The sequence below is a fragment of the Musa acuminata genome, chromosome BXJ3-11 (genome assembly GCF_036884655.1).
Source record: "Musa acuminata AAA Group cultivar baxijiao chromosome BXJ3-11, Cavendish_Baxijiao_AAA, whole genome shotgun sequence".
Taxonomy (NCBI): domain Eukaryota; kingdom Viridiplantae; phylum Streptophyta; class Magnoliopsida; order Zingiberales; family Musaceae; genus Musa; species Musa acuminata.
The window spans coordinates 29224662-29240058 of record NC_088359.1 but is presented as its reverse complement, the minus strand read 5'-3'; the positions used below and the strand labels follow the sequence as shown (position 1 = coordinate 29240058).

Sequence of the window (15397 nt, the reverse complement as noted above, 5' to 3'; positions counted from 1 at the left end):
CCCTCCCACCCAATCTAATCAAATGAAATCTAAATTAAGAGGAAAAATTAAGTGAAAATTAAGAAATATAGGTTAATGATAGATTATCTCTTATAGTTAGCTACGTATGTCCATCCTTGCACTTTCAAAAGGCACATTAAATTCCTATACGAAAATATTTAACCATATTTCTTCTCACATCATTAACTTTGCTAACGAAGATACCATACGTGCTATCATATAGAAAATAACACTAAAATAGAGTTAAAAAATAATTTTATAATGCTATTCTCACCGATATTAATTTTTTACTTCTGTAACTTATGTGAAAGCAGAAACCAATAATCCTATGGCAGTCAATGGATGTGGAAGATCACAAGAGAAAAATCCTTTCTATCAAATATTTCACTTTCCAACAAAATTTTCAAAAACATAGAGAGAAAAGATAGATCAATTAAATAGTATTACCTCACTTCCTTTACCAACAAAACTCTTCTCTCTTATTTTGTTTTTATTTTTTTGGACAATGAAAATAGTACTATAACTTTACTTTTTTTAATCTTATTTTAATATATTTTCTTCATATGATAGCATGTGAAATATTTTCGTCAACAGAGATGATTGCAGGAGAAAACGAGATTAAATGTTCACTTTCATAAACATAAGAATGTTAATATAATTTTTAAAAATATAAAGACTGAAATACTAAATATAACTAATTATATAGGGTAACATGTAATTAGTCCAAAAAATATTGATCCGTTTGGCCTAACAGCAATTTAATGTGCCTCAGTCAAATTAAGCCTAAGCTAGACTTAAATTGTCCCAACTTTACACTATAACTCCCTGAATCGTATACTTAGTAACTACTAGCCGTCACAGATACAGCTCATTTCTTTACCGGCCCAGCCCATATTGGACCTCAATGGAGGCCACCAGTCTTGGCTGTGGTATGTAGTGGTGTGTGTGTGTGTGTTTGAGAGAGAGAAAGAGAGAGAGAGAGAGAGCACTGGCAATGGCTCTTGTTCTGCTTCGAACACCCTCTTCCTACTCTCCACCGTCTGCCACCGCTCCTCTCCTACCCTTCACCACCGCCTGCCGTTCTCCTTCCCGCGTTCCTTCATCCGCTGGCCACTGGAAGCGTGTCCGCGGCCTCAGGATTGCGTCAGGCAGCGGAAGAGGCCTCGCCTTGACGCACGCGGACACAAGCGGGGACCTGAAGGAGATACGCGACTGCTGCACCGTATGGAAGTGGAAGGATTTCGACGTCAATTACCTTGTCAAAGGGAAGGGTCCGCCTCTCCTTCTTGTTCATGGCTTCGGTGCCTCCGTCGGCCACTGGCGCAGGTCAGAGGCGAAAAAAAAAAGATTTTGTTTGATATACTGCCCTTCGTCAATCACGCATCTTCTTGTACGCGTCTGTGGTTTCTTGCTGCAGATTTGGCCCCATCCTTATCCTTTTTGCAGCTGAAGCACTTAAATACATTAGAATGTATGAAATGTTACTTAGATGATGAAAATTTTCCTCCTATGCTTTACAGAAAGTTGGTTTATCTATTAATTAGTGATCAATTTGTTCGTACACTAGAATGGAAAATGTGAAGAACACACTGGTAAGACGCAACATAGATTTAGCTGCCAGTAAATTATACTGTCAAGGACAATCAAGCCCTACTCGAGAGTTTGCTTTTGCTGATAAGAGATTCTAAAATTGCTCAATTTTAAACACTGTATTATCCCTCAATTTACTATCTCAATCAATTCCAAACTTCTAATTTAATGGCCTGTGGTGTTACCTAATCAGTAGTGTCTTAGTGAAAAGTGTTGCAATAAGGGATTGCTTGAAGTTGCTTCCGTTGGAATTTAGGAATATTGGAGTATTATCTGAGTGCTACACAGTTTATGCTCTTGACTTGCTGGGATTTGGTGCATCAGACAAGCCGCCAGGTTTTGCTTACACAATGGAGGGCTGGGCTCAGGTATATCAGTGCTTTTCTTTCTACTTCCAATAATCTAACATTTTGATTTTGGTAACCTGCTCTGAATAACCTACATGTTTTGCTTGAACAGTTGATTCTGGATTTCTTGGATGAAGTCATAAAGAAGCCTACGGTGCTTGTTGGAAACTCAGTTGGAAGCCTTGCATGTGTTATCGCTGCTTCAGGTTAATCTTGCTTTTAGATTGGCCTTTTCGATCATCCTTATTCTTAAAAGTTTGTACTTCTGCTTCATGTTTCTTCAATGCAATAGGCTTTAGAACACATCTGATGTCGAATGGTAGTGCTTTAATTTGTAAACTAGAATCTAATGGAGATCTTGTCCGAGGGCTTGTGCTGCTAAACTGTGCTGGTGGCATGAACAACAAGGCGGTTGTCGATGATTGGAGGATCAAACTTCTTTTGCCCTTGCTTTGGTTGTTTGACTTTTTACTGAGCCAAAGGGTGATAGCATCAGCTCTTTTTGAGCGTGTTAAACAAAGGTACATTTTATTGGTAAATATCAGTTTGGCATTCTTATTTCTGTTTAAAGATATAAGTTATTTTAAATACTTGTTGAACAAAGCAGGGAGAATCTCAAGAATATCTTACTTTCAGTTTATGGAAACAAGGATGCTGTTGATGAAGATTTAATTGAGGTAGAATAAAATAGTAGATAATATGTTTTATTCTATATTTTCGTAATTCAAATTCTTTTCTAAGCATTAAACTGCATTTTGAGCCTTTAGTTCCTTCGATCCATAATACTTCTTGCCTGCCTGCTCGGGAAAAGTTTATTCAGCTTGTTGAACTTCAGAGTTGAAACTTATTGCTATAGTAATATTTTTTTGGATATGCAGATTATCAAGGGACCAGCAGATGATAAAGGGGCTCTTGATGCATTTGTTTCCATTGTCACTGGCCCTCCAGGGCCAAATCCCGTGTCCTTGATGCCAAAGATTTCTATTCCTGTTTTGGTTCTATGGGGTGATCGAGATCCATTTACTCCTATTGATGGGCCTGTAGGAAAATACTTCTCTTCTTTGCCATCAAATTTGCCAAACATAGAACTGCATGTTTTACCGGGAGTTGGTCACTGTCCGCATGATGATAGACCGGATTTGGTCCATGAGAAGCTTCTTCCCTGGCTATCTAGTCTTCCATCCATGAGCGAGATATCTACTGGCTAGTTGCACTGTTATTCGTTCGTTCGTCGCAATGTTTCAGTAATTCCTCTGCTGCCAGGAAAAATTCGCCTGCTTGTGCTTCACAAAAGGAACTAGCAGGTTGATGCATCACGATCGTAAACAGCTCTCTCTTGGAAAACTATTCATATATTGTGTGATTTTGAAAAGATAAGTTAGCAGAGACAGAATATAGTTTATGTTGCTACATTTTAGCCATTAATTAACTTTTTGCTCTTATTTCCGGAATCAAGTGAGATCACAAGCTAGTGTCGGAGATGAACTCCGTGAAACGCTCAAGAATATTTAACGCAACACTTCAAAGAGTATGTACAGATTATTCAATTGCCTATGCAAGGAAAAGATTTGTTGTATGCTTTTGTACCCCTTTCTAGTGGAATTTCTATATGTATGATGAGTTCAATTTTGGTAGCAGTTGTTCCATATGTGAAGATTGCAAATGCATCTGTTTGTGGTTTTGATTCTATTGGTTCAGTGATGTCTTTTATCATCTGGATGATTTGTTATTTACTCACTCATTAAAGCTTGACTCGAGTTAGCATAAATATATGCTTTTTACAAAGGAATGTGCCTTTGAACATAAATAAATATCTGCTGTGTGATTTGAGAAGCACATATGATAATGATCACAAATGGAGTGAACAATCTAAGAACACTTATCCTATCATAAGTAAAGGGGATCTCAATGCCTTTTTAAGTCCAAACTAATGGATATAAATAACATCATCATCATCCATATTAATCTGATAATAATTATATGTGTTATTTATCTCTTTATATCCCAATATATTTCTTAACTTAACTCATTCTATTTTAGAAAAAGAAAAAATAAAACAAGAAGTAGAGAACGGTAAGCTCACCGATCTGAGTTCCTATTTCCCAAGGGGTCGGAATAAAACAAGAAAAGAGGTAGAGACCGGTAAAGTCACCGTTCGGAGTTCCTATTTTAGAAGTGTCGGTTTCGCGACTCCTCTCCTCCTCCTGCGAGTTGGGGTTGATTTCGGCGCGGGAAAGGGCGGTGTTTCCTTCCTCTCGCTTTGGTGTTTGTGCTCGAGATTGTGATCGATTTGGCAATTGCAAACAGCGGAAGAAGCTTGATCCGATGGATGGGGATCGGCAAAGAAGAGCGCCCCTCAAATCCCGTCATCCCGATTTGAAAGAGAAGGTACGGATCGTTTGTGCCCTACCCCCGAGTGTTGATCCAGGTCTCCTTGTCTGTTTTGCTCCGGGTTGTCTTTTTTCGCTTAAGCTTTAGGGTTCCTTGGCTTGTGAAAACGCTGGACATTGGGAAGTTAATCATTTTCTTACTTTTTATTGGTGTTAGATTCAACCTGGCGATGTTGTTTTGGTACAAAAGATCTGTTTTTGGCTACTGTTTGTTCCGAGAGATGGCCTATTGACATGATGGATAGGGAATTTGTGGGTGGACGGCGGCACGCATTACTACATGTGGCGCTGCAACTTATTTTGATGTTTGATCTCATTGTTTCTTTAAGCACTCTTACCTTGAGTAGACGTCTTTCCTTTCTCCTCCCCAGCAACATTTTTATCCGTTACTCAAGAGCTAATGCAAAAAGGGCGAGCCTTGGCCCTTCGTAAGGTTGCTCATTGCTACCCAGGTAACCATGGACAGGGTTAAGTTTGCTTACATTGATCCTATTAGTTGTATGACCCATTCCGAAGACTTAATGGCTCGACAATCCTATTTGAACTGTTGCATTATTGTTTAGTGTTGTGCTAATGGAGTCATGACAATCTATGCTTTGGTCTTTGCATGCCGGTAAGGACAAGCAAGTCTAGCATATTCCATGAAGGAAAACCATGTGTGTGATATATTTCTCCTCATGTTCTCCTTCTGAGAATGAAGCCTGCAAGTGGTTTTATCGTTGTAATTCCTACTGTTGAAAGACCCAGCTCTTGTTATGCATTAATCATATGATGCTGAGCGTGAACCTTCTAACTTCTATGCTCCTCTCAAAGTTCACATCCACATAGCATTGGTGTTGCACTCAACTTGCTATGTTCTTCAGCTAGAGCTGATTGTCTAGCCTGAAGTGACTCTTCTGTTGCTCCTGGGGCTCCTACAGCCTGATGCATAAGACACTGGCATTTTTCTTTCTGCTGTTGATGTTCCATGTTTTTCAATCAAATTCCATTGCACATGTCAAAGTAATTATATAGCTGATAATTTCTTCCTCTTTCGTTCTCATTTTGCAATTCTTAATGTTATTAGGCCTTGTTAATCAGCCTTTGGTCATTTGGAATGAAGCTAGGGACTGAATTTTCACCATCAAGCGATTAATAGTGATTATTAATCTTTCTAATTTCAACCTTAATTCTGGATGTGTATTTGATGTGCCTTAGATTTACATGTATCTAGACACCAGCTGGTGACATGCTAAAACTGATTGAACAAAATGTTTTGACACACAATGTTAATATGTAATGAATAGTCATCACTGAGAGGTATTTTCAATACAGTCAGATGCTTGGATTTTCATTTTATCATCAACAAGAGATATCTTGAACAAATTCAGTTGCTTTAATTTTCTTTGTATGCTACATAGTTTTTATTTACACAACTGCTATATTTTACTACACAATTCTTTACAAGTTAGTTATGACTAAAAGTTCAAAACAACAACAGTTTCAATTTTATTTTCTTAAATAAATAGCTCTGTATGGTTTCCCTGTTTTCTATTCATCTTAGATTCAGGTTCTCCATTAGCATTATTTACTGCTGCTTGTATCAAAGTTTTCCCGCTCACATTTTAAATTGTTCCAGCTTTTGGTTGAAATCCTGACATTTTGGTACTTTATTTTTGAAATTCTTTTTTTTTTATGGTGTATAACGAGTAAATGAGTTTGTTATTTCAACTTATAGGGTTTGCTTGTTCTCATTTTTCTCATAATATTGTTTTCTTTTATGCAGCTTAGACAGTGTTGCTTGGAAAGAATCAAAGAGGAGAGAAACCAATTACTATGGAAGATCAGGTCGAACAGGCAGCAATCTCAAGAGACAGAGGTCTGTGTTTACCATATTAATAAATTGATAGTAGTTCGATCATCATGATATAGTTTTCTTAGCACACCACACAAATTTTATCTTATTAACAAGTTAGGCTGCAGTAAAAGGTTGATGAAGTGAAATGATGGTCAGAAAGACTGGAGCGCTAAAGGGAGCACAGTCCTAACACCATGATTTCAGGGGCAAACTTAGGTCTGATAAAATTGCATCGAGGTTTTCTAATATTGGTTTTTAAAACCTTGTTTGTAACCATCTTCTTGATGGGTTGGTCGCTTGTTATCTACCAACAGGGGATCTTCGTATCGTCAGTACTTTAGCTAAAACTGGATTACCAGCTAGGCAATTGGGTTACTGGATTTTTCACTTATAGGGATTGGTGCAGTGAGCTATTCAACTAGAAATCTCTTATTTGACAAACTAATTAGAATTGCGATTTACTTTCTGATCGAGTCTTTTAGTCATCTGATGTCAACCTCACTTGCAAAATATAAGCATCAATTGTTGCATATGACACCTTGCCTAGCTTCATCACTGATGGTGGCTTTGATTACGTTCTCTAGGACAAATTTGGAAGTTCTTCACAATCTTTAAAGTGTAAAAATGTTCTGGAGATTCTGATTATATTATCTTGTGACTCTGAAATTGCAATCTTACATGTTGTACATTCCTGGTAAGCTTCAACTATAGTTTGTTTTTTTTTTATTTTGGATGCTTTATCTATTTATTTGTGTTTGTTGTTTTGTTCATCTAGTTTCTCTGGTTGCCTAAATTTCTTCCGTTTATGTTAGCAGGACATTGTGGAGTCAACATTGAGGGAAATAGTTTCTGATGAGCTGCAGAGAATGCAGCCATCTTTAGTTGAAAATCAGAGAAACATTGTTTCCAAGAACAATGATGTAATATGGGAATTTGATGGCCTGCATTTGGAAAACTCAACTGAAACTGCAAGTGAAGAGCTGATGTTGGAGATGCAAAGACTTCTATACGAGGACCTGAGAGAGGAGTTAATTAGGAGAGGTAATGATCTGCTTCCAAGTTGTGCCTGGAATGAAGACATTTACATTTCAATAGTTTAAGATAAATTGCTGCTGACGGTTACATAGGAAAACTTGTTTGCATGGATTTCATTGCAGGGACATAAAAGAATATATTGTTGCTGGTCATATATGATGGTGATGACTGATGACTTTATTGTGGATTCAAACGTATCAGTGTGGAAATCCTTTTGTTTTATGCCGTGATCATAGAAGACTGATATTAAGTTGACATTCTTGATGAGACTGATAATAAAATTCTTGATAACCTATGTGATTTACTTATTGGAAGACAAAACAGCTTCGAGAGCTCCATCTTTTTTCTAGTTATGTCACTTAAGCTTGTCTTTCTCTTTCTGAATTTTTTGCAATGTGGGCTTCTGGTTCGTAGCTCTGTACATGTCCTAGGCAAGTGCTTACAGTTAAGTCCTATTTGACATGTTCTAGGCAACTGCTTATAGTAAGGTTCTATTTGGCATGTCCCAGGCAAGTGGTTACAGTATTGTTTGAGTAAGTTTTCATGGAAATGAATTATCAAAATCTATGAAGTGATTTAACTTGAGAAAATGTGTTTTGTCTATTTTTTATGTTAGTTTAAACTTTCTTATGGTTTAACTTTATTCTGATTAGCTGGCATACATAGATAATGAGTATTTGGATGTCTTATCCTTTAGTTTTGGGATATGATTGCCTAGATTTATCAGCTTGTTGGCTTTTGTAGTTTTAGCCAAGGTTTGAAATATTTTGATCCGATATTGGTTATGACAACTCTTTAAGCCAGTAAGGTATCAATATTGATCTGATATATTGACTTGTACTGCTAAGTTATATGGTCTGGTATTGGTCTTTGGCTGGACCAATAAGTACCAGTCCAACTATCGTATGACGTCATGGTTAAAGGTTCATCAAGAGAACATCTTTACATGGTTTGGGATGAGGATTACCATTAGAGTGATGTACATGCCAAGCAAACCAGTGCCTTTTATATAATTTGTTTTAGGCATCATACTGTAATTTCTGCTGTAATTTTTTATAGAGATTTTTGTTATTTTATGATACCTCATTTATTAATAATCGGCCGGTTGAACCTGTTGCAGAGCTTGAATTTTTCGAAAAGGAAGATGAATACTTAGCTCAAGCAGTTTTGGAAAACATGAATCTTAATGACAACCAGGTAAATATCAATATTTGAAAAGTCTTAAATGTGATACAGAAAATGAAATTTGTTCTCGAGATAAGCTCATCTGCACATCGTATGTTAGTTAGAATAGGAATATGCTGCAAGTATGCAACTTCTCTACACTCATCACGTATATGCACATGCATTATCACATGTTTACATCATAAAAAAATTATTTGTTTGCAAATTAATTAATATGTCCCATGAGAGTTATTTAATTTATTCATGTTACTGAAATAAAACTAGTCTAGAGTGGTCATGATATTACCACAGGGGCAGCTTTTTGTCATTGCAATTTATGCTTTATAGAAATTGCTTATCCTTTTACAATCTGCATGCTTACAGTTGGGCAATCACAGCTTTGACTCCATTGAATGGAGCCAATGGTGGGGGACAGTCATTCTACTACATCCAGTGGTACTTAAATCCTGCTTTCGTTTAGGGTTAAGATGGATTGAGAGGTGCAATGAGGATCAAACATGAAAACTAATGAACAGAGCTGTGACTTACTTTGGCTAGATCTTCCAGACCCATTAGTTTCCTTTGCTTAGATTCAGTGAGAACCAAAGGGTTGATCACAGTCGTGAGTATTGGTGCTATATACAATATCCTTAAGTTCCAAGCCCCGTTGCTCGTTAGTCGTATCTGCAAGTAGCAATTGTTAAATGAGATAGTTGTTCAACCTCCTCCAAACAAGTGTGACAAATTGAACGTTTTTGCCCTCTGTATTTACCTCTTCTATGCTTGATTGTTTTTTGTTTCTTTAAGAAAGTCACATTTCCTTCGAACTAACTGGTTCTCGTAGCTCCAATCTTTTTAAAATTTCACCACCTTTTTGTTGATATACGGGGTGTTGTTATTGCTGATCTCCATGCTAGAATGCTGAAAACAACAAAGTATGGTGCCCAATCTGCAAAAGAGGAGAACTGCGAGAGAATCATCATATCATATGCTGTACTAATTGCAATCTTCGGTTTGATGCTGGAATCGATAAGGTTTGCTTGCCTACTGGTCCTGGCATCATTGTCCAACTTGTATGAAGATTTGATAGCAATAATGATGATTCTAGGCAATCAATTATTTTGATTGTTGAATGAGAGTCATCTGCATTTCACTGAAAAGAAACCAAATTCATTTTGTTGACATCTTGAACTTTCTGCAATTCGGATTCCATCTCATATTTTGTGACTTGTTCACAGTTAAATCTGAACTTCCTCAAAAGCCGGTTGGGTGAGGTGCACATGGATCATCTGAACAGAGGATGCAAAGCAACACCTAGTTTCTGTATGCAGGCTATGTTCAATCTCAATGCACTTTTTATACAATGTGAAGTATGTGATACATTTGAAATCGTGATATAACTTGTGATTACCAAAGAGAAACATAGTTTAGCAACCAGTACACATGGTAGTAGACCATGCTACATCAATGCCAAGTTATCATGTATAAAGGGCAGTCGTATGCAGTCGGTATGCATCCTGCATTCTTTTATTTCTAGTGGAGAATGTTCCAGCCATCACATGTTGAATTTTTCATAAAATTATTTATCACATGATATATGCTGATACAGGTGATCTTCTATTTTACAATGACATGGCATGTCAGAAGGTTTTCTAATGCTTATCTCTCTTCTGAATCTTGTTTATGGTATTGTGAGATAATCCTGAAGGTTAATCATACAGCATAAACTATTGTTTGATGGATTAACACAGACTCTACAATGAATATGGCCTCATTTCCATAGGATCAAGACAGACTCTTTCAACCAGACTGAAATCTTCCTACAGTGCTTCATTGTCATGGATGCATTGGAGCATGGAGTCTTAGGATTAATTGTCTCTCTATCCATCATCGAATTTGTATTAAGTTCACATTCACTTCCCATTTATCTTCCCTTATCTTTTATCTGTTTATTAGATAACTTCATGTCCAGAGAGATCAATCTAGCATGGAATGAGGGATCTAAATAAATAATATATCATGCTAAATTGCTGAATCATCATCAATTGCACACTCCAGCCATACTTTCAAGCATTTGGTACAAGTCAGGTACTTTGATTTCCAAATTTCTTCTTTTTATTCCCCATATTAATTCGTGCATAATAGCCAAAGAAGCTAATCGAACACATCACATGTACACAATGCAAGTGTAGGTTAGGTTCTCTCTAAGGTGGGTGTCCAATGCACTACAATGTAGGTTTGCTCCCTTAGTGGCCACCAACATAGTTACATATGCCTACCTTGATGCATTGATCAAACAAGCATTCATCTCTCTCTCTCTCTCTCTCTCTCTCTCCGAATAGGCCACCTAACTATCTTTTACTATCTGATCGTCGGTACAATGAGACTAGAATTTAAATCGACATTAATATTATTTTAAAAAATATTAAAAATATGATGGATCAAATAATTAATAAAAATATATTAAAAATAAAAAATAATATTTAATTAGTAGCTGAGTTTATCGGTCGGAATGACAGATGAAAGATTTGAATATTTAAAGGAATATATAGATATATATAGCATTTAATTTTGAAGGGGGGCAAATGGATAGATATATATGTTAGGTAGTAAAAGCGGTGTAAAGAAGGGACGCGGCCATTACGACATTTAACTACGATATAATAAACCCCACCAAGTCGAGGTACCACTACAATCCCAAATCACCCGTTGGATACGACACGTGTTATCCATCCAGGCTATCTGGGATCGAGCCCCAACGAGGTACTGCATTCCGGCCAAGCCCTCCCTTCTCTGGCAGACAAAGTTGCAGAAGCCCCACCTTTCTGCCAGAAAACCTCTCCTTTCCCCATCCTCTGCCTCTTGGGAACCTAAGGGAGCACCTAGATCGCCATCAGAAACCTTGGGAAATGATTTGAGGAACCTTGGAGCGGGTTGCGTCCTTCTTTGGAGCTCGGCGGAGCTTCGAAGGAGAGGTTCTCCCTTTTTGCCTATAAATTCCTTTGAATCTTCCTCAAGATCCAGACCTCTTGTTTCCCTCTTTTTTCCCTTGTGTTTCTGCTTAGAGCTGGATCTTTTTTTCGCCTTTCCGGGCCTTGTTCGTGTCGACAATCTGCCAAGAAACCGATCTTGTCGGCTTTTTTTCGATCAAAAATCCAATCTTTTGGAGGGGTTGGGCTCCAAAGATCTGATCTTCCTGCGTTCTCGATCTAGTGGCCGTTAAATATCGGCATTTTAGCGCTCTTTCACCGTCGGATGTCGCTCCCGTTCCAGCAGCAGCAGTTGCCCCCGCCGCCCCCGGTGTACGCGACGTCGTACCGAGCTCATGGCGAGTCCGTGGGGCCGGTGATCGCCGTTCTGGCGGTGATCGCCGTCCTGGGCGTGATCGCTGGGATCGTGGGGCGGCTGTGCTCCGGCCGGACCATAATGGGGTACGGGCACTACGACCTGGAAGGGTGGTTCGAGCAGAAGTGCGCCTCCTGCATCGACGGGAGGCTGGAGGTGGCGCGGCCCAGCGCCAATGGGACCGGGGCGGCGCAGCAGGCCAAGCCGTCGGATCGGCGGCCGGAGGCCCCAGCGGAGGCCGCGGAGTCGTGATCTGAGACTGACCTTCCGCGGAGCCTCTCTGTTCAAAAAAAAAAAGCTTCCTTTTTTTCCCTTTCTTTCTACTATTGCTTTCTTTAATTTTCTTTTCTGAATAGTGTAACTTTTTCTTCTTCTTTTTTGGTGTTTTGCTACATTATGAATATGGAACCCATGGAATGAAATAGATTTGAGTTTTTGGGAACATTGTTCCTTCTCTATGACTCTCTTCCTCATAAATCTCTCTCTACACATCCATCATATCACAATTCTCTATTATACTGCAATGAGATTTTGTGTTCTTTTTGTGATTATAGTCCTATAAATCACATCAGCTGACATACTATGTTCTTTTGTGTTCTATAAATCATATATTTAAATGAGTTCATTCTTTTTTGTGTTTATAATATTCTTCCATTTATTGAACTTAAAACAACCAACATGATAATAATCAAATGAAAAAAATGTTGATTGCATAGTTCTTCAATTCTAAGCAAATGTCACATCATGTCATGCAATGATTGGACAAATTCTCTGAAATCATGTATGCTTTCTAAAAGACTGTGTGCCAAATGTTTAAAAAGAAGAAAAGTCCTAAAAAGATTACATTCATAATAGTTGTATTAGAAATTCTTTATAATCTACCATCACGATGTTTTAGTAACAATGAATGTGGTGTTATATTGGACTTATTTTATATATTCCTATAATAAGTTTTTTTTATTTAATACAAATTTTGTCAAACCTGCATTATATCATATTTTTTTTATAAATGCCATTAAGGTTGTTTATAATTTAATAAAAATTATTTTTTAATGTAATTAATAAAAGTCATCTACATAGAGATGATGATAGCATATGTGCTTGAGAAAATTAACCATCATCAATCAATCATCAAAGTCTTTACCAATCTGACTAACTTAATTAATATATATATATATATATATATATATATATAATTATCAGATAAGTTTCAGAACTTTAAACCTTTAGCAAGCAAACCCTCAATCTTTCATAAATAATTTTGATATATCATCACCATTGATCATCCTTTCCACAAAAAAAAAAAAGGATCAGTCAAAATTACAGGGAGATGACAACAGTAAAATTGCATTAAAAAATTAACAATATTTATGTTCTAAGAGGCTTCAAGAATGAGTTATAGACACTAGCAAAGATGCTCCAAATCTCTCTAATTTGGACTCACCTGGGTGCACCTTCAGCTGTAGAGCCAGGATGTTGCTGCTTGCTGCCAGCTCCCATTATTTTACTATTAGGATGTCTAGATAGGGATTATTTTTATTATTGATCACTTATTCAAAATCTTAAGTTATCAGATCATCATATTTGATTAGACTGACTGATTCGAATTGAACACAAAATTTGAATTGAACGAATATATTTTTTTATGTTTAATTTAGACAAGATGAGACTTGATTTATTGATCCTCAAATCTTTAATCATAGCTCAGCCTTGTCTTCAAAAGTGTTGGTGATTTTTTAGCTTTTGGGTTGACTAGAGATTGAAGGAAGGAGATGAAAAGTACATAAGTCCAATGAACAATGATTTGGATTCTGATGTTGCACTCCACACACAACAAATCCAACATTTTATATTGGTGGCCTTTTGGATTAGAATGCAATGGGAAAGCAACAACATTCCCTAGAGAGTAACAAAGGTTTATGTAAGGTTTGTCATATGGTGGATGGGTGTATTAAAGACATAGTTCAAGCATCAACATGGTGGTGGGTCTCACATGTAATCATTGGCTTTCCAATCAAGCAAGCAAAGGACTCAGCCATGGCTGCAAAATATTTTATTATAGTCTCATGTGTTTAAACATATTCTTTCTTACTGTGGTGATCATAGTATAAGTTGATATTGCATCTGTTAGGTTTCTTCCTGAAATAATATTAAGGGAAAATATGGATTCTTCAAGAGAAGGATATATTGAAATGCCCTAAAAAGTGTGAAAACTAAGAAAGGATGTATGTGGGTTTACTTATGAGTTGGGTGTTTTGCTTACTCTGAAAACAAAGCTAGGAATGTGATTGGCAACTCAAATAGATAAAAATTAGATTCCATTACTTGTTGGATAGGAACCTTATAAGGTTGTCTCTTTATGATCAATTTATGGGGATAAGGGATTAGATTATGTATTTTTATTTTAACTATGGAGAAACATATGATACATATACAGGAAGGAACATGATCCTCTCCATCCATGTGCATACCTCTCTCTCTCTCTCTCTCTCTCTCTCTCTCTCTCTCTCTCTCTCTCTCTGTGTGTTTGTGTGTGTTATGTCATGGCTTGTTGATCATGGGATTGTTCATCTCTAGAAGAAGATCTGCATGACCTCTGTAGACCTTTCATGTCGATCGTGATCCAGAAGTACTCGTAACTTCAAAGCTAGATAGCTGGCAACACATACTTCTCGCTACGTTTTGTAGAAAGGGATGCACCGGTAGCTCCGAGTTCTGCATGGGCCAGAAGACATCTATCTCCATGCGCTCTTTGCATGCATGGGCCAGCGATGCATTCGAGATCGACGAGCCTCCTTCATTACTCTTCCTCTTCGCTAACGGTGACATGCAGGAGCTGCATGCATGGGCCGCCGGCGAACCCGTCGTTGCTTCAGAGGGAGTTTCACCGGCAGTGAAACACCTGCAGGTCCACAGAATACATATGGTTGGAAGCTGATGATGCCATATATACGCTGTTTGACGTGAGCAATGTGCAAGCAGTCGTCTTCAATGGCTAAGACTGCAAAGTTACGGGTAGAACGAGGCAAACATATCACTTTGTTCTTATCTGATTAGGAATACAAGTTTAGGTATATGATATAATACATGCATAATTAATTACATAGATAATATAATGCATGCTAGTCCAATATTGGTCAAATTCTTCTAAGAGCCCTAAGTTAAAGCAAAAACCATCTTGTAGACCACAATTAAGTTGATGAGGTGCATCTATCGGAACACGATAATTGTAACACCCTAGCTTAGTCTCACGATAAAACCGAGAGAAGATTTGATTTGATTATGAGGCTAGATGATCCTATTAGACTAAGTCGAGTTCCAAGTCAGATTGTATTTGATGTGATGCTGGCATATTAAAATATAGTTTTGATGTTCTACTTTCTCTTCTTGTCTATTATTTAGCTCTATCATCTTCCAAACATTCTTTTTTTTTTTTCAGTTGAAAGAGTAGTGGATTGGGCTGTGTTTAGAGTCTAAACTGAGAGATTTATAGAGTTGGATGTATTTTATCTTTATGCTAGAAAAGAAAGAAATTAGATATGTGTGGATGTGTTTACTTTGAAGGGGAAAATTAAGGTTATAATCTGAATTTGTGGAGGGTTTTCTTTGTCCAACAAAACAAGATAAAAAAATATTATTATTAATTATTTTTCAACTTGTTTTATCATATATTCTTTTAACTTATCATA

The 15397-nt window shown here is 37.3% G+C and overlaps 3 protein-coding genes across 5 annotated transcripts; all 3 read left to right on the top strand.

Annotated features, from left to right (window-relative positions):
• The first annotated feature begins 940 nt into the window (after nucleotides 1–940).
• Nucleotides 941–3571, top strand: LOC135652205 (pheophytinase, chloroplastic-like). Of its 2 annotated transcripts, none has more exons than XM_065173000.1 (6): nucleotides 941–1326; nucleotides 1847–1958; nucleotides 2050–2143; nucleotides 2230–2458; nucleotides 2545–2614; nucleotides 2816–3571. In XM_065173000.1, the coding sequence occupies exons 1-6, from the start codon at nucleotides 995–997 to the stop codon at nucleotides 3143–3145; spliced, it is 1167 nt and encodes a 388-aa protein (XP_065029072.1). In that variant the 5' UTR covers nucleotides 941–994; the 3' UTR covers nucleotides 3146–3571. The 2 variants fall into 2 exon arrangements, with proteins under 2 accessions (XP_065029072.1, XP_065029073.1); XM_065173001.1 differs by having other exon boundaries at nucleotides 943–1326; nucleotides 2281–2458.
• Nucleotides 3572–4102: 531 nt separating this feature from the next.
• Nucleotides 4103–9969, top strand: LOC135586866 (uncharacterized). Of its 2 annotated transcripts, XM_065173824.1 has the most exons (7): nucleotides 4103–4325; nucleotides 6093–6185; nucleotides 6980–7205; nucleotides 8320–8396; nucleotides 8748–8819; nucleotides 9281–9397; nucleotides 9602–9969. In XM_065173824.1, the coding sequence occupies exons 1-7, from the start codon at nucleotides 4263–4265 to the stop codon at nucleotides 9761–9763; spliced, it is 810 nt and encodes a 269-aa protein (XP_065029896.1). In that variant the 5' UTR covers nucleotides 4103–4262; the 3' UTR covers nucleotides 9764–9969. The 2 variants fall into 2 exon arrangements, with proteins under 2 accessions (XP_065029896.1, XP_065029895.1); XM_065173823.1 differs by lacking the exon at nucleotides 8748–8819.
• A 1043-nt stretch (nucleotides 9970–11012) lies between these two features.
• LOC135653453 (uncharacterized) lies at nucleotides 11013–12150 on the top strand. Its single transcript, XM_065175447.1, has one exon. It carries the CDS (start codon nucleotides 11619–11621, stop codon nucleotides 11958–11960), a length of 342 nt encoding a protein of 113 aa, XP_065031519.1. The 5' UTR covers nucleotides 11013–11618; the 3' UTR covers nucleotides 11961–12150.
• Nucleotides 12151–15397: the final 3247 nt, after the last annotated feature.